Genomic DNA, 24,529 nt, shown 5'->3' with positions numbered 1-24,529 from the left:
ATGTGACATTCGGGAGTGAAAAATGAGAGGATTGCTCCTTCTTGTGGGAAGAGGCTGAAAGGAAGAAAACAAGCTCTGCAAGCCTTTATGAGGCATTTTCGCTGAGCTGTGACATAGCAGGGAAAACGTGTGTCAGAAAAATGGGCAGACCGGGCTGCATGCCCTTCTCTCCCTCAGAAATGATCACGTCCTGTGGCGAGGGGCACCTCTGAGCTGAGCGAAGGGGCGTTGCTGCAGCATGTGTGTCTCTCGTGTCTTGCAGGTGAGGGCACGTGAGCAATTTACTTAAGTGGGAATTTAACAGGGCGTCTTGTTCTCTCTGGTGACCTGTCTCAAGAACCCTTGTTAACAAAATGAACGTCAGCGCTTTAAGATATGCCATCAATCAAAATCACAAATGGTCTTTCTGTACAGTTCTTGAAGGTCAGCAAGCCCAGAGGAGAAACAGTTGCTCACTGAACAAGCCTCACGTCCCCAGATGGGCAAACTTCAGGAGTGCTTAGGGGAGCTTCTTATCTCATCTCTTGACTCAGGCCGATCCATGAGTCAACTCGCTGAGGTCCAAGCCCCAAAGCTTTCTGTAGAGGAACTTGAAACAAACAAAGCAGATTTATATATTCTTTATTTTTTTGAGCCTATCCTTGTCCTCTCTTTGAAAATTCCTCTGCTGCTGCTATTCCTGCAAAGAGATAAATTACGTATTCAATTGATATCTGACCACCAATAGACTTCAGGGATGAATAAGCAAACGTGGGATTGTAATTAAGCAACTTCTTGGATATAAGCTAATTCTGTGATCTTGTGAAACCCTATTCATCTCGGAGGGTGTCAGGATATGTGTGGCAACGTTGTAGTATGGTGTCATGGTGCCTTTCAGTCAGGGAACGCACAATTTTCTGTATTTAAGAAATGCTGTTTCATTGCTTTGATCTTTGGTCTTCATTGCTGCAGATGGGATTTTTGTTCTGTAAAATATTTCTGTAGTCAATGTGATTGGAAAAACTTACCTATAGGATTTTCCTTGTTTAAGGAGGGACTTTGGGGAGAAAAATAGGCATGTGATTTCAATGGACCATGTGTTTTCCCTGTGGAATAACTGGAGCTAATTCCCTGCAAACATCTGGCTAGCTATCAAATTGCCAACATCTGTACTTCTGCCAGCGGTGACCCATATGCTGAACACATGCCAGTCTTTTTACTTGAAGGAATTTGGGAGGATAAATCGAGGAGAAGCTCTTCACCATAAAGAAAAATGCTATATGCATTTTTATGGGACTATATTAAGTATTTTTCCACCTCTAATTTTCCCATTGAGAGAGGCTTTGTGAGCATGTGAAACTTTAAAAAGCAGCACCCAGTCCATTTTCCTATGCTTAGTGACTTGGATTCGGTGTCTGTTGAAGTCAGTCATGGAAGTCTTTTCCACTCTTTTTCTTCAGGAATGCAGTGCAATTCTTCGTTGTGACTGTAAAGAAACCCCTTGAACAAGTCAGCTTCTCCCAGCAAATCTCCTTTCAACTACATTGTGGCTATCAAATAAGTTTGCAAATAATCTACAGAAGGAGAAAGCTGGAAATAGATGTTACGGGAAAGTTTTTTTTGTTTGTTTGTTTGTTTTGTTTGTAAGCATTACTTACCTGTATCTGTAATCAAAGGCAAATGCCTTCGCCTTTAATGTAGGTGTCTATATACTTTTCAGTGTATTGTGGAAGAGTCCAAAGGCTCTCTCTCACCCTGTGGGCAATACATTTAGCAGGTCATAGCTGGTCTGTGGAACAACACAAAGTATTTTAAGCTGAAATTTGGGTGAGGATGCTGTGTGTTGATACGTTACCAGTTCTAGTGGATAGAACCTGAAAGACATGAAAACCACTGAATTAGAACTGTTTGCGAAACTGCTTAGAGGAAGGACTGTCTCTGTAACAACGCTTAGCAATCAGGCTTTTATTTTTACTTTAGCTTATTTTGGTTAGGCTTATGTATACTAACCTGAGGAAGAAGGATGGGTGAAGTTAGTAGATTCACAGTACTGCAAGGTGTTGATGTTACCCAGTCTAAAATCAGAAGAAACAGATGAAAGGTGTCCTGACCCCTTATTTTGAAACTAGTACCCCGTGATTGCTAATACTGCCAGTCAGTCTGGCTGCCATGGTGAGCAATGATCCTTTTCCTTCTTGCAGCTGAGGGCTGGAAGTGTGAGCTCCTGGAGTGCAGTTCTTGAGCCAGCTGGCAGTGCTGGGTTAGGCGGTCTTTGCTGCTGAACACACAGGGCCACGTTATTGTGGTTCCCTACATAAAGATTGTTTTCTGCATTTTAAAGTTGTTGATAAATGCAGATTTAGTATAGATTCAAAAAAAAAAAAAAAAAAAACCCACGTTTTTTTAACTCTTATTTGTGACATTAGCCCTCAAATGGAACTCAGAATTTTATTTTACATTTCTACATTAGCACATAGGCTTGAAGAGGGGAAACAAATCTGTTTTGTTAAGCTAACCCTATCTCTTGTGGCTATTTTTCTCCCAGATTTTTAGAAATGAGTCATAATAGACCACCTAACTAATTCAGCTGGAAATCATGAAATGGTTCATGACCTTCTGAAACGTACGTATTAGTTTTCCTACTGCCAGTTGAACTCCATAATCAGAGGGTCGAGAAAATTCTCCCTGGAGACTCCTGTCTGCTTGTTCTTCTGCTAATGAAAATATACCCAGAAGATTGAAAAAACTCTTACATCTGAGTAGACTGTATTCCTGCTTTGTCTTGATGGATTTGAGAGTTTTGGTTCTTCTTAAATATTGAAAAAAAATAAATCACAAATCTTTAAAAAATACTGTATCCTTTCCTTTCTCCATAGCATTGAATACACCAGAGGTATAAAAGTATAATACCTCAATTTCATCTGTGTTCTTGTGTGGCTTCTCTGCCAGGAAACATGAACATGCAGTGCAGCAGTTCATCAGAGGCAGGTTTTAGAGAGCACTCAGTACTTTGATGGAAGTGTAGATTGCATCTGTTTTCTAAGGATGTGTGTTACGTTTTACACTTACCCAGTGGGTAACATACCCAGTGGTCAGTGTCTCAAGGGTCATCGGTGCCCCAATATAAATCAGGTGGCAGAGAACTCTGCAGTATTTTTTGCAAGCCCCACTTGCTTGCTCTCTGAGCCTGATCGTGTCAAATCTGCAATGCGTTTGAGCCCCAGCAGACCACCAAGATAAAAGCCCTCCAATGGTGGCATCCATTCCCCTCTGGTACTAGTGCCTGGCACTGTGTGTCATTGGCACAGCTCTCACCTTCTCTGGGGTTTTCATTTGCAGGAAGGCTGCACAAGCAGGTTCTGGCACTGTGTGTTAGGAATAGTCTCCTCAAGTAGTTTATGGCGGTATCACTGCATATCCACATTTGACTTGTGCATTAGATGTCTCCTCACCTAACTGCATTTTGGAGCTTCTGGTGTTCATGTGGCAGTAGCCCACAGTTAGCTATGATTCGCTCCAGAACACACTTTTATGTGTCCTACATGTGGTGTCCTTGCTCTCTCACCCAGGCATAGTTTCCAGTTTGGAATTTTTTTGTACCCTATGCAGACCCAGCACATTTGGAGCACTGTGATAAATGTGTGCCGAGCCAGCCTGTCCTGCAGTGGTGAGGTGCACTGAGATTCTTCCCCATGTCTGCTTTAGGTCTGTAAGCTATGCTGTATGTGCTAAGTATCTCACTCCAAACGTACTTCTAATAAAAGCAGACCTCTTGGGAAATCCAAATAGAAGCGATAGCCTTTTATTCTGTCCAGCAGTCTGGACAGAAAGTGGGAGGAAATTATGTGAAACACTTAAATCCTAGAGACTGCAGTAAGACTACTTGCATGCAAGCATATGTAGTGTGGTGATTCCCAGCATTGAAAAATTGCTTACCCATGCGGGAAGGAATTGTTACAGGCCCCAGAAAGAAGGAGGTGATTGTTCTGCACCACTCCTGGTGGCAGCAGCAGTTCTGTGTCAGTGCTTTGCGTGTGCCACTGTCCCCATGCCAGGCATGCCCTGGCTTTCTTTCCTAGGCAGATAGCTCGAGTTGTGTCGTTTGCGGTGTATTTCAGTGACAACCTGGTGAGTTCTGAGAAACCTGCAGTTGCAGTGTAATAATTAATGTGCATTGAAAATGGCACAAAACCTGTAGAAGACATTGGCATTGGAGGTTCTGCTCATTCAAAGGGGTTGTAGCCATACGTGCTGAGTATCTGTTCTGAAGAAACCAAATTGTGAGCAGCTTTTCTAGGGCCCAGTATAAATCCTGTCTAACGCTGTGCAAGTTGGGATTGCTGGGCCAACGTGCTTACCTTTTGGGGCCGGCTACATTTTTGCAGTAATACTCCCATATGTCCGAAGTAAGCACAGCAAGACCCTTATTTGAAAAGATACTGGGAGTTTTCCTTATCCAGAAAAGTAATGATCTAGGGTTGATTTTAAAGAAAATATTGTCCAAGCTGTTGTTTATGTTTACAGGAAAGCTTTTTTATTTTCTAAGGAGAAACGATGACTTTTCAGTTCACTATACATCTTTGCAACTGTGCACAGGGTTTTAACCTGAAAAATAAAAGCAGCAACTTTTTTTTTTGTGCTAAAAACTTTTTTTTTTTCAATAGAATATTTCAGTTGGACTTAATTTGAGCAATTTATAGACTGCTTCTGTGGATTTATGTTGAAATGTTGATTATTATAGAATTGTCATCCAGAGCTCTTTTGCAAGTGGTTAGTGCTGTAAGGCAGCATGGGAACGATACGCTGCTTGCTAGAGCTGCAGCTTCCAGGTAGTGTTTCAAGGACTGATCAGGTTAATCGTCTAACATTGTTTCTGTACCCAGTCTCAAGTGGTTGTTAAACCCCCTAAGATCTTTCAAGATGATTATCTGAAGAATCCAACTACCTTTTTGCAGCGTAGATACATAGCTACTGGTGATTTTTTCCTTTGTATATTGTGAGAAATATTTTATAAAGTAGTTGTTCTTGGAAAACAAACGAAAAGCATAGCTGATACTACTGAAGCACAGCTGTAGTTCTCAGTTCAGTTACTTTGGCCCAACTCCTGTTAAAGCTGTGAATTTGTGTTACTAAGTAATAGCTGGCAGACTCGAATTTGAGAGGTGTGAATTATACGCGTGCTCTGCTGGAATTCTGTCCCGATGGAAGTAGAGTAGTACCGATGGCTGCTGTCCTCAGGGCTTTTCCTGTTCTAGATCATCTTAGCACTGCGATGCTGTCAGCCTCGTACTGCACAAATATTCCAGAGGAACTATTTGCTTTATTTATCTGTCCGTGCACGCCCAGAGGTGTCATAAAAGGTTAATGCCGCATCTGGTCTCCAGCTTTCTGCTGGTCAACTGATCTGGTTTTACTTGAAACTGCTCAGTTTGAAAAGGAGCAATTGCACTCTAAATGCTGCAGATAGAAGTACTATGCAAATGGACTGACAATGTTATTTCTCATCAACTCTGTGAAAAGCAACTGCATTTATATATAGGAAGCCTGTCATTCTAAAAGGAACAACATATGAAAAAATGAAAAAATAGAGTATTTGTAACAAGTTGTGGAACTTTATTTAGCATAATAATTCAGGGTAAATCAGAAGAAACATCCAGTCCTTGACATTCTATATTGTGACATTTTGCCAGTAGCAAAGAAATGAAGCTTCAAGTTATAAGTTTTCAAAATGAAAATGAAAACTTAATGAATAACTGGATTTCAGGTTCTGTCTCTGCGAACATGACACAATTTGGTTTGCACTTAAGTTCTTTTTCAAAGTAACTGTAAGAACTTAAAGAAACAAAACCCTGCTCATGTTGTTTAATGACGCTGTTTGAGCAGTCTGTTGTTTTTATACTTGCAAATATGTTTGGAGGTCATTGCATATCTGAAATCATACAACTCTGAATTTTATCATGTGTGTCATGTAGGTATGTACATGTATGACTTTTTGCTGTGTACTTAGTACTCTGTATATCAAATTGCAAATAATCTGTACTTCATTCCTACTGCTGCAAAACATTAATATGTTGTCCTGTGTTTTGGCAAACCATAAAGATGCAGAAGATTTAAAGGACTTGAAAGCATTAAAAGGAAGCTATTGTTCAACAAACTGTAGCTTTCATTCATTCTGTAACTTTGTAATAAGTGCAAGATGTTGAAGGGAAAGGAGCCAAATATTAGTGTGGTCCTAAGAGACCAAAGAAATAATGGAGCTACATAAATTTGACATTCTTCTTTCATGATCACACTCAAATCTAAAATGTATGCAGATGCTATTCCTGTATAGATAGATTCAGTGTTTGTTGCTACTTTTGGTTTATTGAATATTACTAAATAGTTTCAGTAATGTTTATAAGACAATATTTTCCCTTTTAGTAGTGTGGTATTGTGTTTTTTTTTTTTTTTTTTTTTTTTTGTAGTTGTTTTTTAAGTTAGCATGCTTTCAATTATTGCAGAATTTAAGGAATTAGTAAAGTAGTGGAGAGCCGTTGCATTAGCAGGGTGGTCTTACCTTGTCAGTGCTGTGGGCCAGGTGCCAGCTCTGTGTTGCACACAGAAGCACAATGGCAATAACAGTGACTTTCCTTCTACATCTGCGTGTCATTGCGCTCGCTTCTATGACGTTGGTCTTTGAAGACGAGGGGGCTCAGCCAGAGTAGGCCCACTATATCTGAGCCTCTGCTGCACAGAGGTGTCTGGTGCTCAGATTGACTTTGTTTGGGGAAAATGGTTCCCATACTACCATTGCAGTGTTGGACACGTGGAAAGAAAGGAACATTGCATTTGGGTTGATTCATAATCCAGTGAGCTGTAAGGTGCTTAGCCTGCTCCTGATGCTGCCATCTCAACCCAGTTGCTTACAGAACAACGATTTCAATATTATGTGAAAGTCTGGAAGAACAGAGAGAAGGAAACTCTGTGCACGGCTTTCATACTTGAATCCAGATTTTCTTGGAAAACTCTTGTCGGATTGTCGGAGGAGTTTCTTTAATCTATACTATTGTTTAAAGTCCTTTTTTTTTTTTTTCCCCCCCCAAACAAAACTTCAGGTGGTGGAAGACTAGAGGAAATCTTCGGGAAATGCTGGCACAGCAGTTTCAGACAGACTGATGCAAGCCTCCTGAATCTGTTTTTCCCTCTTCACCCTGTTTGCAGGTTTCTTTAGCCAAAGCACTTGAATTATGCAGCTTCTTCTGACATTACAATGGGCTGAACTGGGATTAAATCCTATTGAAGTCAGTGGTGTAACACCGATGCAGGAAGCTAGTACGAGATAAGTCAGGCCTCAATTGTGATTTTTTTTTTTTTTCATTAGGTACATGAAATGTAGCTGGTGGCTGGTTTAAGAGAAGTAAAGCATCCTCTGCATCAGGGTGGATGCATTCCTGTCAGAATCGTAGGATATGTATGGGTTGGCAGGGAGCTGTCACTCAAAACCAAACTATGCCGTGCTTGTGGTGAGTAAGCATGGATACCATACGTGCGAAGCAATGTTTGTGTGTTACACTGAGCATAATAAATTTTTCGGTGTATGTGAATAGTAGGAACCAGACTGGAAGCCCAGAATGCAAACTGTTTAGCTGCTTGGCCTGGCAGCCTCTGTGCAGCAACGCCACCGTGGTGTCTTGTCGTAACTGGGCTTGTCTCCAGAAGCTGATTTTCAAACACCAGCTGTTCAGATGTGAAGTTTCCAGAGGTGAGCTCTATTTGATCAGTTGTGTTGGACTGTCACAGACTCTTCAGTGGTTGTGTCAGCTATTTTGTGGGTGCATGATAAACAATCTGAACAAAGTTCTCCTCCTGGAAGCTGATGTTGCCTGATTTCATTAATGAGCTACTGGTGTGTTAGTTCCAAATCCAAAGCTGGCTGTTGTTTGTCTCCCTGTAGTCTGAAATCAAAAAGCTGCTCTCGAAGAACATGAGAACAAATGTGATTCTCTTTTTACTTATTTTAATACTAAATGAAGGCAAACTATATATCATGTCTTCCTCAAATTCTGGAGAATTTTGCTTGCAACTTATTTCTGCTCATAATCAATGTATTTGCACGTTATGGTCCCTTGCTCTTGGTGGAGGGTTGAGATGAAAGGCTGTGAAAGACGATAAAATATTTCTCTCCTTGGAGTGTGCTTAGGCTTAAGATTCAGCTTTTTGTGAGTTCGAGGCTTGCTGTATTTGACAGCATAGATGAATGTCCTATTTCGGAGACAGTGGTAACTTTTGGGATCTAGAAACTGTACAAAGGACGATAGAAGTGCATTAAAAGTACTTAATTAATCACCTTTAAAACAAGATGCTAAGGTTGCTTTCTCTGCACGATCAGAATGTAAACCAACTTCAACTGCATGAAGTCATGTTATTTCAATCTAAGAACATGCAGCTGATCCAGTAATTTGATTCTCAAACATCTCTTAATGCCTTATAACAAGAAAAAAAGACCTATAGATTTCCTTCTCAAAGATTGTTGTTAGAGTGCCTGCAAGCACAAGTCTATTTTTGTGTCTGACCAATGGTGATAAGGAAGTAAGTGACACAGTACAGATGTTTACACCACATCTACAATCAGCAGAGATGATTTCTGTACCATATGCCTGATGTTTTGGCTCTGTTTGCAGGAGGAATTAAGTTATCTACAATCACAGTTCTGTTATGCAATGAAAAATAAATGACACTCTGAAATATTTTAATTTCATACTTGTGTCAGACTAACGCTGTTCTGTTTAATTGAACACACAATTTTGACAAGAGAGATTTGGAGATAAAGCTATGTGGTTTCGTAAGTGTCTACAACTTAGTATCCCAGGAGGCTCCTGAAATCTGTTTCCTTGGGATGTACATCATCGCTGACTGTTTTGCTCTCATCTTTCACTGGGGGCTGTTAATTCTCAGGAAATTGAAGATCCTTGCAAATTCGTAAATGCATTTCACTTAGTCTTGTTCAGATAAGGAGATGGATGGTTGCAGTTCAGACTTGACAGAAGTGGACGGGAAGGGGCAAGAGTGTCAGAACATACTGGCATTGTTGAAGAGAGTCCCTGCTTCCATTATGTAATGTAAACTGCACATCTGTAAGAGAAAAGGTACAAGCAAAGGAGGAAACCCCTAGGGCACTGTTTTCATGTTTTTAATATCCCCATTGCCTTTTCAGTGTGATTAAAAATAGTAGTTAGATTTCCCCCATAAATAAAAATAACCAAGTGATTTGGCAAAGAAAAAAATGCTGAGAGTGCAGCAGCACACAGCTGACTGTGCTGTGGTTCGGGTTGTGTCGGTGTTTCCATCACAAATCCAATTGGAATTTTTAACATAGCTGTAAAAATCTGTTTCATTCTGAAACTTGGCAAGGTGTTTCTCTGCCTGAGAATGAACTTTCTTGTTTTTAAATGGAAAGGTACCTGATTTTTTTAAATTCTAGGATTTTATATGCTCTTCCAGAGCAATAGTTGTAATACCGGTGAGAACGCAGAAGTGGTTCTCAGGCAGAAGGAAGCAGCTCATGGGAGGGGTGTGTGCATGTGTGTGTAAAACACTGAGGATTTAATGTATGATGAAGTATTGTGTATTACCTGTCTGGTTAGATCACCCATTGTGGTGAAGGGATTGTAATCACAGAATCACAGAATTTCTAGGTTGGAAGAGACCTCAAGATCATCGAGTCCAACCTCTGACCTAATGGTCCTGATAACAAGCAAGTTAGTTGCCCAGAGAGATGTAATAGAGGAAGGCACTGAGCAGGCTTTTCTACTAAACTTTGCCAGTGCATGCTAATCTTGATTTACAGGATTGTGCCTGCTCCTTTGCTCAGCTGATCTTTGGGTGAAATCAGTTTGCATTACGTGGCGCTGAATCACGTGGTGATGTTCAGATGAATGCAGAGTAGGATTAGACTGAAAACTCATTATCTGGCCAGTCCTCGGGAGGTATAAAGTGATAGGCTTCCAGCCCCGACTGGAACTACTCACCATCCAGAGAAGTGCAAAAATGATTTATGTCAGAGGCTTTTTGTTGTACAGCTTCCAAAGAAAGCAGTCGGAATGGTTCGGATTACTGCCTTCTGTGTCCTTAAAATAATCTTGGGAATTGATTCCTTCCTTGCCTCTGTCTAGAAGTTCTAGCACCTCCCGCAGTGTTTTGGACAGATAACATTTACCTTTCACAATTCGAAATACATTAACAATTGCACTTTTTAAATTTTATTTTTTTGTCACTTGAAAGTGGTGTAGTCAAGTTCAGGAAAACAGTATTTCACTTATAATTTCATTTCATTCTTAGTTCATAGAGGGCTTGATGTTGAGTCCTGCGCGACTACTGGCTGGAGCCCAGACCTAGCCAATGTTAACAGAGAATTTCTTCCCGTGGCATCTTTCCTTCATTCCTGAGTTGTTCTTTGTGGGAAGTGCATCTCAGCCATCCACTCGCAGCTCTGTGAAACAAAGACTTCAGCTTCTGTTTGCATTCACTTATCTTAAGTTTTCATTGAGCTGCTGCCCAGCAGCTTTATCTGAAAGTTGCTTTTTGTATGTCAGCTTTGTCTAGCCTTTCATTCTGGCCCACATTGACTCTGCACGTCAGCTGTCCAAATGTGTACAAGTATGTATTATACAAGCCTCAACAAGACTGTAGGGCCTTCACTCTTTTTCCCATTGTTGATGTAGTATTTTGTAGCAGTAGATCATCTGGGATGAAAAGCTAATAATACTTAAGCTGTGATTGTTATCAAGATGTTGGTTTCATGAAACTATTAAAAAGTTATTAAATCATTTCAAACAGTTGTAGTTGAGAAGTACAACTAATGAGTGAGGATCATCATTTCTGTGCACTGATGAGATGTACGTGTTATTCTTTGACTTCTTCAGACTCACTGCATCTTTATTACAGCTTTACAAGAAGTTTGAATTTTCACTCTGTGTTTTATTAAATGTGGATATTCTACCAGTATTCATGCAGTCCAGTGCAGCAGTAGTGCTGTGATGGGTGTATCACAGACCCCCTCCTGTTACCAGTTACTCCTGTCTAACAGTTCCAGACTGCCTGGAACTTCTGCCTATTCGAGTATTCTGCAGTTTTATAGCAACATATACAAGGCATGAAAAATGTTGTACCCCTCCCTGTGTGCTAGGTCAGCAACATCTGTTGTCGATGTAGGGATGTTTTGGTAACGTGTCTGCTTGGGCTGTCCAAATGCAGAGGCAGTTACAAAAGCCATCTAGACAGATCTGTCTGTGGAAGCCCAGCACTGGCCACTAGAGTTTGGGTCAGGGTCTAGCCAGCCAGAATACAGTAAGAATTTTAAGAAATTGCTTGTGTATTATGAGTTGCCTTTACTATGCACATGTAATATTTACCAGTCTTTTTAATCATATTACCGATGAAAGCAGTATTAACTACTAGTGTATTCGTATTGCAGATTTCATGTAACTCTTGGTGTTCCTATTCAGGACAGTAAAGTTATGTGCCTGAGATGTAGCTGCTGGCTATTAATATCAGACATCTTTCTTTCTCTCTCCCCTGCCCTTTTTTAGAGGCCTTTGAGTCCTTGCTTCGCTTAGCTGAAAACCGCACAAGTTCCCTGTTCGAGACAGCTTACAGACCTATGGCGAAAGAAGCAGCAGAGCCTGTTAAAAAGCTTTTTAGAGACATCTCTCTCTACATCCTGGGCGCAGAGACTACAGTGGAAGGTGCTGTATTACGGTTCTTTGACAGTCTCTTTCCTCTTGTGTATAGTCGGCTAATAAACCCAGGAATTACAGATTTATCAGAGGACTATACAGAGTGTCTAAGACTTACGAGGCAAGACATAAATCCTTTTGGACGCTATTCTAAAAACATGGTTACAGAGCTGTCAAAATCTCTTTGGGCAAGTAGGATGCTCAGCCAGGCCCTCAGCCTGGGCATCGAAGTAATAAATACTACTGAACATGCAGTTCTCAGCAAGGAATGCAGCAGAGCTCTGGTGAAGATGCAGTACTGCCCTCATTGCCAGGGCCTGACACTAATCAGACCCTGCGTCGGATATTGCCTCAACGTAATGAGGGGCTGCTTGGCCAGTGTGTCAGAACTGGATGCCCAATGGAGGGAGTATATCTCCACGCTGGAGTATCTGACAAACGAGATGGCTGCCTCGCATGACCTGGAAATCGCACTGACAGGAATCCGGAACTCCATCAATGAAGCCATCCTGCATGCACAGCTGAATGGACCACAGCTCTCTGCTACAGTAAGTGCTCTCTAATTATTCCCTACTCTTATCTATAAGTTTCATTATTGGATGAATAAATATTTGAACAACTTGGTGTTGTCTTTGGATCAAATTTTATTTTTTCATTCAGATCTTTTTTAATAGTTAGTGAGAATATTACTGATAATTATGATAGGGTTCAACAGTCTGCACTGAAATGAAAGTGGGGAAAATGTTTGTTCCTTGAGAAGTAGCTCGGTAAAGCAAATCGCTCTGGCTTGTCTGCAGAATTTTCTAAACAAACAAGGGGAGTATATTATACTTGATATCAACAGCATATTTTCATGCTCTAAAGCATCTGATCCTGGAACTCCAGGAGCAGTGTTCCCCTGGCGTGTGAATATTTGTAATGTGTGGGGACTTTCCATAAGGAACAGTGTAAGGGCTTAGAAGTGTGTTTTTCTACTTAAATGCAAAGAAATTAATATTTCCATAATTTTACAGTTGCTTTGTTTTTGTGCTGACCATCGAGACATCAGGAAGGTAGTAGAGTTCTATAGAGAGTACACTCCTCCAAAGAACGTTGAAAAAAGAGCACTGAAAAAATTAATTCTTTGACAGCATTTACACAAGCAGAGGAACAAAATACATTTAAATGGTTCTATCTTTTGTACGTGGTTGGTCTCATAAATAACAGTAGCATGTGACTGACAGGTGTTCTCTCAAGGTGTTGAAGATTAGACCAGAAACTACTGAAATGAGTAATGGTGCTGCTGGCATCATGTCTATGAAGTTCCACAGGACTGTCAGTGCAAAAAATAGTGTGGCCTTAAGCAGGAGAAAAACTAATCTGAAAAAAGAGATGCAGATAGATTCACCTTTCTCAGGGAAGGAATTCTTGCAGAGAATAAATGAGAAGGGAATGCAGAGATCTATAAAGTTAATTCCTATGTTGAACTCTGGCCATCATATTATGTAAGAGGGGAAAAAATATATATAATAAGATACTACAGAGGGTGTTTTTAAACTAAGAACATAGTTTACCAGGAGAAAATGCCTGCATGTTTGTAAGCTTCCACGTAACCTAACGTCACATCTTTCTTCAATTTAGGAGAGCTGACAGAGGCAGATACTGACAGAACATAAAAAAATCATGGTTTATCTAAACAAATAATCCCCCCACACACGCACTTTTAGTAATTTGATAGGATTATCACTGTGTATTTGGAGTTACCTTAGCCCATGTTGCCTGATGTTCTCCTTTTCCTTTTCATCCATGACCCCTGTATCTGCTAGTTGGTATCTGAAGATAAACATGAAATATTAAGAAAAATGTTCAATTTCTTGGCTACTGCACAATTGGTGTTCGAGCCTATGTGCATTGTAGGACAGATCTTGCTTGTGCTAATGTGTAGTTGGTAGCATCATAAAACATACTATAAAGCAGTGCTAGGCGTAGGATGTGTGATGAACAATACTCTCACATCTGCTCTAATTTTCACTATCAGGTTATTTATATGTGTGTCTAGAAAGGAAATGAAAATGTATTCTTAATTATTACCTATTAGTTTTATCTGACTATGGGTAGGTGCCTCTTTAAATTGTCACACTATTTCATTATTGATTACACAGAAATAATTAGGAATAAACTGAAGGTTCCTGGCTACTGACAGCCAAAACGGTCTGACAGGTATTTCCTGCAGTGTGTGCAACTTAGGCAGCGTATGCTACAAAACACTAAAATGTAATTCTGCACTGCATTTATAAGCCTCTTAACATAGTCGTATTTATTTTGCTGATGGAGTAGAATGTGTAATCCAGGTGAATATCAGATAATTACAGATGAAGTTAATGAGGGCATTGCTTCTAGCTGATTTTGAAGCAGAATTAACTCTGAGGGATCTTTGACCATTAAAGATAATTGCTATTCAAATCACTTTACCTGGGTCTATCTCACTTCCCTTGCACTAACTTTAAACATTTTCTTTCTTCCGTTAAGAATGAATTCAGAGGGAGCTGTTGTGTTTGAAACTGTTGTTTGTTTTTTTTCCCCAAAGTTCTTTGTTTTCTCCCACTACTGAAATCTGTGCACAAAAAAAAAAAAAAAAAAAAAAAAAAAAAAAAGTTGGGTGTTGTTTGAGACACTGCTCTGGAGGATAGCAAAGGACGTTTTCTGTTTGAAAATGAAAACTATAAGCCGGTTTGTTATCCTCAGTCCGTAACTTTTTCAGATGTCAGATTTCTGCAGGTAGGATTATATTTTGAAGACAGAGCATGTTCTGTTATTTGAGCAAGCGTTTAGTCTGATATTGATTTAGAACTTTCCTGATTAGTTGCAGAGGCTAACCATTACTTAGAAAATTGAACCTAATTATGCTGTATTTCCTTCTCTAAAGAAATGGAAAGGAGTTGAATCTACAGCTTCAGGATTTCCGTCTGAGATGGCTTCCTGGAATCCGGGCCTTGATTCTCAATTACACTTGTACCCTTTTGGGCTGCTCTTGCTCGGTTTTGTACCCAGGATTTATGTACTTTAGTATATAGTTTTACTTGTATAAAACTTACTTTTTCAGAAAAAATAAGACTTTTTTTTTTTCCCTTTGTAACAAAATAAATATCTTTTCCTGTGCATGCAGTTCAGCTTCTGCAAAAATGGAAATGTTTAACGTATGTATAGTTTCCGTTACAAATGCTGTAATTGGTTTCATTCAATTATAAATAATCTATGTAAAACTCATTCAGGAAAGCAGAGCACTCCTAGTAATTTTCATTTATCCTGAGGCAGCCTTAATTAATGCACCTGCCCTTTTAGGAGACATTTTACATTTTTTTAATAGGCAATATGGCTAAATAAATTAGCGTTGTTTTTTTCTAGCTTGCTGTCTGCCTGGATGATAATGAATAATGAAAAGTTAGATTGTTTTCTTTAAAGCAGGGGGAAGGATTGAAATAAACCAATAAAGTGCATAGTGTACTTTGCTCAAATGAGGTGCAGTCAATTATTATAAAATTAAAAAAATAAATCCTATTTATATGAAGAGCGCATGGCTTCAAGAGACTGGCCTCTGCTGATCTCCTCCATTAGAGCCACGAGAATTGCCTGATTTGCTGGGATAGCGTGTGTGAAAGGTCACCTTTAAGATATTGATAATCTCTGCTCAGATTGCTGCGGATTGTGCCGTGCCGTTCAGGGATGCTGGCTTGCATCCAGTTTACTTAACCTAATGTGGGCCAGCCACGGTCTGCAGCATCAGCAATCATAATCATTACTTTCTGGTTTGTCTGCTGGAATCTAATTGTCTTTCATATTGGTAGGAGCCCTGACTGCTTCTTGGTGCCAGATACAGAGACCAGGTTTGTTCCCCCTTCCTTATCATTTTTGAGTCTTTCTCCGTACTTTGTTTGCACCTTTCTGTGTTTTAAAGGCAGGTGTTGTTTTCTCATGTATTCAGTCTGCCATATTATTCTATAACCAAATGCTTTATTTGTGCATTATTCCTGTTTTCTTATTTTTATTCTAAGTGGAAATAAAATACCTTGAAGTAAAATGCAAGGAGGGGAGGCAGTTAAATGCATGCTGGTCTCTAGCACTTGGGGGAAGTTTACTCGCTTGGTTATTCATTACAAGCCAAATTCCCCCTCTCTCTTAGTAAAATTTTGTAGTCCTTAAAATATAAAGGTTATGATTATGAAAGTAGTAAAAATAAACATTTAAAAAATGCACAGGTCGCTCCCTGTTCATCAGAGCACTAGATCATGTGCTTAACCTGAAGTATCTCATTTAAACCATTTTTTTGTGAAGGATGCTCTTGCACTTTGCCAGGGGGAGTCCCCTGTTGCTCACCAGCTGCTGTTGGTGCTCCCCAGACTGAGCCCCACAAGGCAGCGTGCCTGGTGCTTGCGAGGCACTGAGGTGGGCTTGCAGCACTCCTACAGCAAGCTGGGGGGCATTCACGGGGATAGGTAATAGGAACAGAAGAACATACGAGGCAGGGAAGATTTCTGTTGGATCAGAAGTAGAATCTGTCTGGCCAAGCTAACTACAAATCTGCACCTCTGCTGATACTGAGCAGATCCTGGTATTGCAGTTTTGGCTTTGCCTGGAGCTTGGTGGTCTTGCAGATGTGGCGCTGCTGACTTTTTATTGGTGTGGATCTGAAGGGCAGAGATGGTCTGTGGGATGGTGTCGTGCTGTATAGGCAGGTGCTGTGGAATCAGCATCCTGCTCAGGTACAGATTCCGTGTTATCTTTTGGCAGTCCGTGGTTACAAAGAGATTTGGTTCTCCTCCGTGCGATAGAATACATGGCTTCCCAAGGTCAGAGGTCCAACAGCGGAACGTCCCTGTGTTCTGAGGTCCAATAGTAAAAGGTTGCTTCTTCCGTTTACTAGATTATTTGAGCATAGAAGATGCACTTTTGCCTGTGTTGGAAAGCTCTGTGGGCCCAGGTCCCCTCGCAGCTTCTGGAAATGATGATTTGCTGCTTGCTCTGCAGATACGCCCAGTGCTGCCTGGGCAGCTGGCGAGGACTCTGTCAGCTGCAGTCTGGCAGAGGGTTGGAGCCAGGTGGTCTTTGAGGCTCTTCCAACCCAAGCCATCCCATAATTTGTCATTCTATACTTCTTCAGAATAGAAAAATACTGTACAGCTGAAGATGCTGTGTGTCAGTGCTCCATTTATAAATGGCAAGGTGGAGGCTATATTGTCAAAGAAAAAGCATTTTATGGTTTGAATTCCACTTCAGCTCAATAGCGCTTGAACACATAATTACCTGTTCTTAGCACATTTCCCAGGTATGGCCATGCCTTATACTCTGCATGTGTCTCGTTGGGAAGGCTGCCTACATGGTGGAAAATGCAAAGTGTTGTGTGGTAGCAGACACTTTTGGAAGGTAGGAAGATGCATATTGTCCTGAAACTTGGTCTTCTTTCTGTGTGTTTGTCCAACATAAAGTACTCATCTTCTTACTGATGTTATAATAGCTGAAAATATTTCAAATAAAGGGAATATAAAAAGCCACAGATTTAATATTTTCAGAATGTCTGTTTATACAATGCCACCACACGGTTTTTGGATTATAGGAATAATAAAAGCAAAAGCTAATAAAGGCCTTGATTGATCGATATCATCAGAGATCAGGAATTAGGAGAAAGAAGAAAGATCTATGCCTTGAGCCAATCAAGTTCTTGGAAGCTAGCTTACTAATTAATGTGATGAAAATGACAAAAAAAAATGATACAAGAATAAACTTTGGGAAAAGGAGCAGCACAGAGGCAGGAGAAACACAGGAAGCGAGGGGTATTTCAGATACATGATGCTAGAAATTTCAGGAGTGTTAGGGAGAATAAAATGAGTGATGGGGAGAGAGAGTCTTGTCAAAATCCCAGGGTAGTAAGTGGCAGTCCTTCCACAGGCTTTGAAGACATCAAGGATGATATGGAGAAGACATCCACTAAATACAGATTGTTTTTTAGAGGGGATTGGTTTAAGGCTGTAATGAAAGAGAGAATCTGCTGGCTTTTTGTGGCAGATCATTCATGTGGTGCTTCTTTAAAGTTTTGTGTCTCAAGCAACGCAAGGAAGGCATGAGAAGGTGATGAAAGCAGGATCCCTAGCAAGGAATGTTGTCCTTGATGGTGATGAAAAAAAGACAAAGGAGTTAGGCTTTCCATGTCTGCTTCTTCTTCAGTCATTTGCTATTAGGGATGTAATTAGGAGCTGGGGAGGCACTGTGCATAGAGTAACAGCAAATTAGAATTTAGTGCGTTTAGACTTACAAAAAAAAAAAAAAAAGAAAAAAAGAAAAAGAAAAAGAAAGTACAGGTTGATGATTGGTCTTGGCTGGTCTATCAATCTCCTCTCATCAGTGGTTTTAAAACCTTGACTCCTGTTGCAAAGCAGGCAGCGTGTAGTCACAAAATGCAGGCACAGCTCTCTCCACTGTTGTCTAAACTTGTCTCCCTGAAGCCACTTCAAAATGGATTTCTCTTACTGTTTACATTGCATCATTATTAGTGTTTTGATTTTGAAATTGATCTTGTTGACCAGAATGTGGTACTTAGCACTGAAGAAAGTGGTTGCTCTGCAGGTGAGTTCAGGCTTATAGCTCTCTGAGGTATTTAACCTGTAAGTGGGTAAGAGTGGGAATGCTGGCGGATTTGGACAGAGCAGTTAGGGAGTCTAAAAACAAGAAGGAAAAGGCTAAGTTTATAGAAGCACTGAAAGAGTGACTAATAATTAAATCTTGCAATATTTTTATGAAATAGCTGTATATTGGTGTCATCTTAGAAAAAATGGAGACAGTAATACTAAGAGGTAGAACCAGGCTTTTTTTTATTTATTTTTTTTTTCCAGTTATTAGTTCTATAATCCAGCACCCCAGTTTTCCAGTGATCTGAGGGTGTGCTGTCAGTGCCCATTACAGGCACATGTGATGCACCTCAGCACATGTTCTTGGCTAACTGGAAGATACAAAGGTGTGCGTATACCTTTGGTACTGAAGAACAAGCTATATAGACATTTGTTAGGTGTGGTTTAAGGATGGAAGGAGGCATCTGCCTGTGAAAGAACACACTTGTATCCTGAAATGCCCACATTACTGCAGTGGGCTTGAGCCAAAACTTCCTGACAGGGGAAAAGCATTTGAAAACAAAATGAAAATGTTGCTGCAATTTTTTTGGTAGAAATTCATCAGTGTATGGAAGGCTTAGGAAAAATAATCGAGGTGGTCTGAAATCTTTAGGAATAAATTAGAAAAACCAAACCTGAGAAACAAAAGACACAAGATGTGTTTAAATGGTCACCTTTAGGAAAATAAAAACTTAGTGTGGGAAAAGACTGCCAAACTTAAAGCAGCAGGAGATGGATGCACACTAACCTTACAAATTGGAAAAGGAAATGGCAGTACTATGAACAAAATAACTTGGTGTTGAGTAAGTTCACAGCAACAGTTTCTGCCAGCTAGTAATGAACTACTTGATTAGAGATCAGTGTCATAAGACACTCCTGGAGACTTTGGAGAGTGCTCAGAGCTGAACTCAGGTGCTTCCTTCCTGCAAGTTTTCCAGTTCAAATGATCAACACCAGCTATCAATAAGCATAAGGACCAAACTTAGCAGAGGTAAGAGCAGTAGATTCAGTGCCTTAGTATGCTGAAAATACCTGTGAAAATGTACATGGGAAGCTATGCTTGTGAAATATTTGCACTAGAAATGGTATGTAAAATGTCATTTCACTTTTCCTTAAATACTTGTTACCAGTAAATCTCTGAAAAGAGAAAAGAGGAAATGCTTAGCTATGATGAGGTCTGCAGATGATCTTGTAGGAGCCTGAAGGGCTGCCCTCTTGAAGCTGTCGAATTTGGTAGTGCTTCTTGCAGATGTGACCTTGAAGACACAGAATCACTTATGCTGAGTGTACATCAGATTCAAATCCTTTGTGAAGAAGGGACAGAAGGAGAACTTTTGGAAACCTGGTGAATTGCACGGAGGGCGCATCTTGTAGTGTAATTACCAATTTTTGTGCAAAAGGTAAAAGAACGCTTTTAACAGTGTAGGACATACAGAATTGCCTATTTAAAAATATTGATGTGTTTCTCTTGAGCTACGTACTTATCAAAAGATTGCTCTTGTCTTACGGTCAGTCAGGAATGAATTTTTAAAAAATGAGCTCTAGAATTCTGTATCTGGAGTCCACAGAACTTTGCAGAGTATAAGCATCTAGTTCTTGTTGTCAGCTTTGTAAGTTTTGCCCCGTGCTATTTGCTTGATTTAAAAGCATTTTGACACTTGAGTACTGTATAAGTATTTCTGGAAATAATCATCTAAATTGTTTAATGCATTTGCCTCATTCCCATCCGTTACAAAAGTCCTCTGGAGAATTAGAGTTCATAGTCTTGAATGGCTCTTAAAGAGGATGTAGGGAGCTTTGCGGCCTGTATTGGCTAATGACAGTTGTCCTCCATGCAGGTGTTAGACAGCAAGGAGTAGCATGATCTCCAGGTGTAAGGCATCATCTCATCAGTAGTGATGGAATGGCTTGAAATTTGATATGTACCCAGAAAATGTCCCTACAAAGTAAGTTAAATTGAAATGTGTTTCCAAACTCTAAACTATGATGAATCAGAGCAGGAATAAACCCCCCTGTACAATTACAGTTGGTCTGAGACATGTGGGTACTGGGTGTTATCCAGCTGTCATGTTATTTGACTAAACACATAGCCAACAATTTGGTTTTCCATAAATTTTTAGCCTTGTTTGCTTTTGCAGAAAATTTTCATTGAACTGGATGCAGGTGTCTCCTCATATCCAAAGGTGTTCAGTCACAGGTTGCACTTTACCTCCTGACTGACAGCTGACTTGCTGATGCACTATTGGCAAGTCCTTTATCTGTACTAAAATAAAAAGCGCTTCTCTGCCTGACAGAGCAGTATTCAAGTTCTACTTTTCATTCCTTACATCTTACTTTTTGTGTAAACATGTAACCTGAAAGTTTTATGTGAAACATTCTTATCAGTGGAATTGATGGATGTAGCTTTTAACCAGCTTTTGGTTTGAAAATGGCTTTGACTGTGATTAACCAGATGCGATTGATGATTGTGGTCAGTGTTTTGCAGCTGATAGTGATTTGGGGTTGCTGCCTTCTCACAAAGACTTCTGTCTTTGAGAGGGATCGTGGCACCATTCTTTAATTTACAGCCATGGTATGGTTGTTTGGTCTACTTTTATTGCCAAAGTACTTGTGGGAAACACACCAGGTATTTATGTGTGTGGGTTTGTGGTCACAGAAATATTAAGCTAAAATATAGGTGGATGTTTTCAGGAAATTTTGTATGCATGCATCATCAAAACAGATAAAATGCCATAGGAGTCTGGTGTTTAATCTAAGTTGTGGGGTGTATCTTAACGTATGGTGTATTGCCAGTAATTTGCCCAGATGTAGAGAGTAAGGACAGGTTAAATGTAAAGCCAAGAAACAGTAACCTGCTTTTAGAGCAAGAGGCCTGAACAAGGTAGTAAATACATATTTGAATGTATATACATACATATTATTCATTATGCCTTTTGCCTATCATCTTTGTTTAGGGACATAATTTAAAAAAATAACTCCTAATGCATTTCTGAAAAGTACATTTTATTTCTTTAAGCCATTGATACTGGTTGTAAATACATGCTTAAAAGTGCATGTTTGAGGCAAGTGCCCTTGGCCATTGCAGGAGTGTGAAGCCTTGCCCCTCTGATGCTAAGCACTGTGATCAATAACATGTGTGTATGCAACCATGTGTGCACATTACTCTGCACACACATACACTTGTTTTTCTTCTCTCCTTCAGATAGATGAAGCTGTATCTTTTTTAGGGTGTGGATAATCAACTTGGTTCTAAAACTCTAGTCCATGTAGCATCTATTTTTGAGTAAGAATGAGCGTGTTAATTCTACTATTGATTCTCAGTGAGAAGAACTAAATTTGAGCTTTGTGTGACGTAACCAGTGTTTCTCAAAACAGCTGCTTTGTTTCATTATTATTACTATTATTTTTGCCAAACTGAGGCTCTGACACTTTTCAGCACTTTCTGGTGCCAAGAGAATTAGTTTCGAGGAATTACACAGCCAAGTGTAATTTTAATAAAATAATAATTTTAAAAAGTCCAATGCAAAAGGTATGGTCAGTCTGATGATCGTTTTCACCCCTGAAGCTGCAAGTGCAGAAAAGTGTGCCCTAGGTCACAAAGTCTGTGTCCTGTTTGACTTTTAACTTGCTGCTGTATGAAGAGGCAGGTGTGCTTGTCTCTGCCTGATGGTAGGATATGAGCTACGGGATGGAAGTTCTACTGAAGCCGTAATCATAAACCTGCCAAGGTAACACAGCCATAATTTCACCGAGCACTCTGTATCTTACTGGGAATATGATGTTGGTGTCAGCACTTCCCCACTATTACAGTTGAAGGATGAAGGACATAAATATGGTAAGAGTCCAAGATTTTGCTTGAAGCACAGTACTGAACAAGACAATCATTGCTTGGGATAATAGTTATGGAAATGATGGTACTCAGGATGACAGATGATGTGCTTAGTGTTTCAACAACACTTTATTCTCCGTTTTTACTTCTTTCTTCCTTCTATTCTGTGCACCTATCATAAGTCTCCATAAACGGTGTAATTCATCTACTGAAATTGAATGTTACTTTCTATTACAGAATTGATGTGAAGTACAAAAGAAAAATTAGATACTCAGATTTTCTTATGGACCTGACTTACTGTATTGCTACTTATTAAATGTGCTGGAATTTGTAGTTGCGGTGCTTTGGAATCTTGGCACTTCTGTTTGTTGTGGTTAATTTTTGGTCTTAGAAATTAACAAGGCAGCAAACGATGAAGGTAGAGTGTTGCTGGGTTGGGGTCCAGTCCCTGGTAAAAAATGCAGCTCTAGCATATTGGCAGCTAGACTGCTTGTTATTCATTGTAAGGCGTCTAGCTATGGGAGTGTTAGATGTTTGACAGCATTGAATAGATTCCAGTCAGCCATACAAACTACCTCCAGTGAAGTGGAAAGGACCATAAAATTGTTTTAGCAACAGCTAATTCTCTCGAGTCTTTTAAGGTTTTTTTCCCCCCTCCTTTTTTTTTTTTTTTCTTTAACTATTTGGTTGCCATTAGAAGACTTGTCAATTTAAACAGTAAATGTTCACAGATTCGTTTCTTGTTTCTAAGATTGGTTTTGTAAGTTTTTCACTAATTTTGAATTCAGCAGTTTAAATTTCGGAGGGGGGAAAAAGTATATATTTAACAATGGTACTTTCCTTTGAATAGAAAAAGAAGCTTTTACAGCATTTGGAAACAGGAACCCCGTGACACTCCCTTCTTCTATAGTGAAGTGAGGTGAGAGTCACTGGTCATTTTATTATGGTTCTATAACTTCTGTTAATTGTAATGAAGCTTTACTTTAAAGTGAATTTTATTCTACTTGTCCACAACAACAACACAAAACAATTTTGTTTCACGGAATTTTTCTCTGGTCTTATGGCTTAGTCTGAACTCTAGCTACCTCATCTGGCAGGAGGCAGGAGGAAAGTATGATGTACGAGACCACAACTGGAGGAGCAGAGTGCTGTTTGGATAGTGAAGAGGGAACTGGGGCGTTTCCATCCGTGTGCCCCTACTGAAGGACGCTTCAGTTTGCCTGCATGATGCAGCAGTAGTCAAAGACATGCACATACTCATTGGAAAATCCATGAGTCCTTTTCAGGAAGATATCCATGCTTTCTGTCTTTGGTTTTCTTTATGATTTAGTCAATACTTTCACTAATAAGATGGTGGGATTCGAATCACTCAATATATGGAGAGTATCGGTGATTCTCCTTTTGTTGTCACTTGCTACATCATTTTAATGCCTTTTTTTTTTTTCAATGCATGTTTTTTCCCCTCTAATAAGCACATGTAATGTTTCCTTTTGTGGAAGCAAAAGAAAAGAATCTTTTTTACTTGCTGGGACACATGTATGTATATATAACACTAGACCAGGGACATGAAATGTTTGGTGAATTTTTTATCTACTGATTTTTTTTTTTTTTTTTTTTTAAGTGTGATGAATTTTTATCTACTGATTCGTGTATTTTTTCAGTACAGAAAGTTGGAACTCTGTTCTCAGCAGATTGGAGAAATTATGACAAAAAAGCTCGTGGGCTGAGATAGAGGCAGGGAGATCCCTTCACAGTTACAGTCATGGGTAAAACAGACTTGACTTGGGTAAAAGTTGCATTTCCCATCAGAACAGTCGGATGGTGATGGAAGGCCCACCTCGCCCTGCCACCTGGCTTCCCTGGACCGGTTGGTACCTTCTGGAATTTTGTGGAACCTTGTGGAAGGCTGTGGGAGCCATGTGGGCCCAGGCAGCCCCATCTTCCCCTCACAGGGTGCTGGCATCTGGCCACGGGCACCCCAGCAGGTCTGTGCGGGGAGGAGAGGCTGCCTGGAGGCAAGGAGCTCTCACAGGGAGTGCAGACATCCAAAACCAGTACACTGACTGAGAAAAGCCAGGATTTGTGACAGGAATCAATGGTTTGTGTTTCTGAATTGGGGGGCAGTGACAGAGAGGAGGGGGAAAAGGGCTGAGGTAGCACTCGAGGCAGTGAGTATCAGACAGTATTCCACATAATGTGGAGACTAAAGAAATCTTCAGAAGGAAATGAAAGATCTTACCCTAAGTGGAAAACGTCACTTGGGTCTGATTGCATTTTTATAAGCACAGACTTGATCACAGCTGGGATGGGACAAGTGGCTTGGGGAGAACTTAATCTTGTACAGAAACGAGGAGGTATGACAAGAAAGG

At 40.0% G+C, this 24,529-nt stretch overlaps 1 protein-coding gene across 1 annotated transcript in view; it reads left to right on the top strand.

Moving 5' to 3' along the window:
* Positions 1 to 24,529, top strand: part of LOC311212585 (glypican-5-like) — a 368,484-nt gene that overhangs the window by 72,607 nt on the left and 271,348 nt on the right. Inside the window, exon 3 of the mRNA XM_084292068.1 lies at positions 11,547 to 12,241. Within this exon, the coding sequence (XP_084148194.1) occupies positions 11,547 to 12,241 (695 nt within the window). The remainder of the gene's footprint in view (positions 1 to 11,546; positions 12,242 to 24,529) is intronic.

The sequence above is a fragment of the Netta rufina genome (genome assembly GCF_964035555.1).
Source record: "Netta rufina genome assembly, chromosome: 9".
NCBI classification, from domain to species: Eukaryota; Metazoa; Chordata; class Aves; order Anseriformes; family Anatidae; genus Netta; species Netta rufina.
This window is presented reverse-complemented; position numbering and strand designations above follow the sequence as displayed.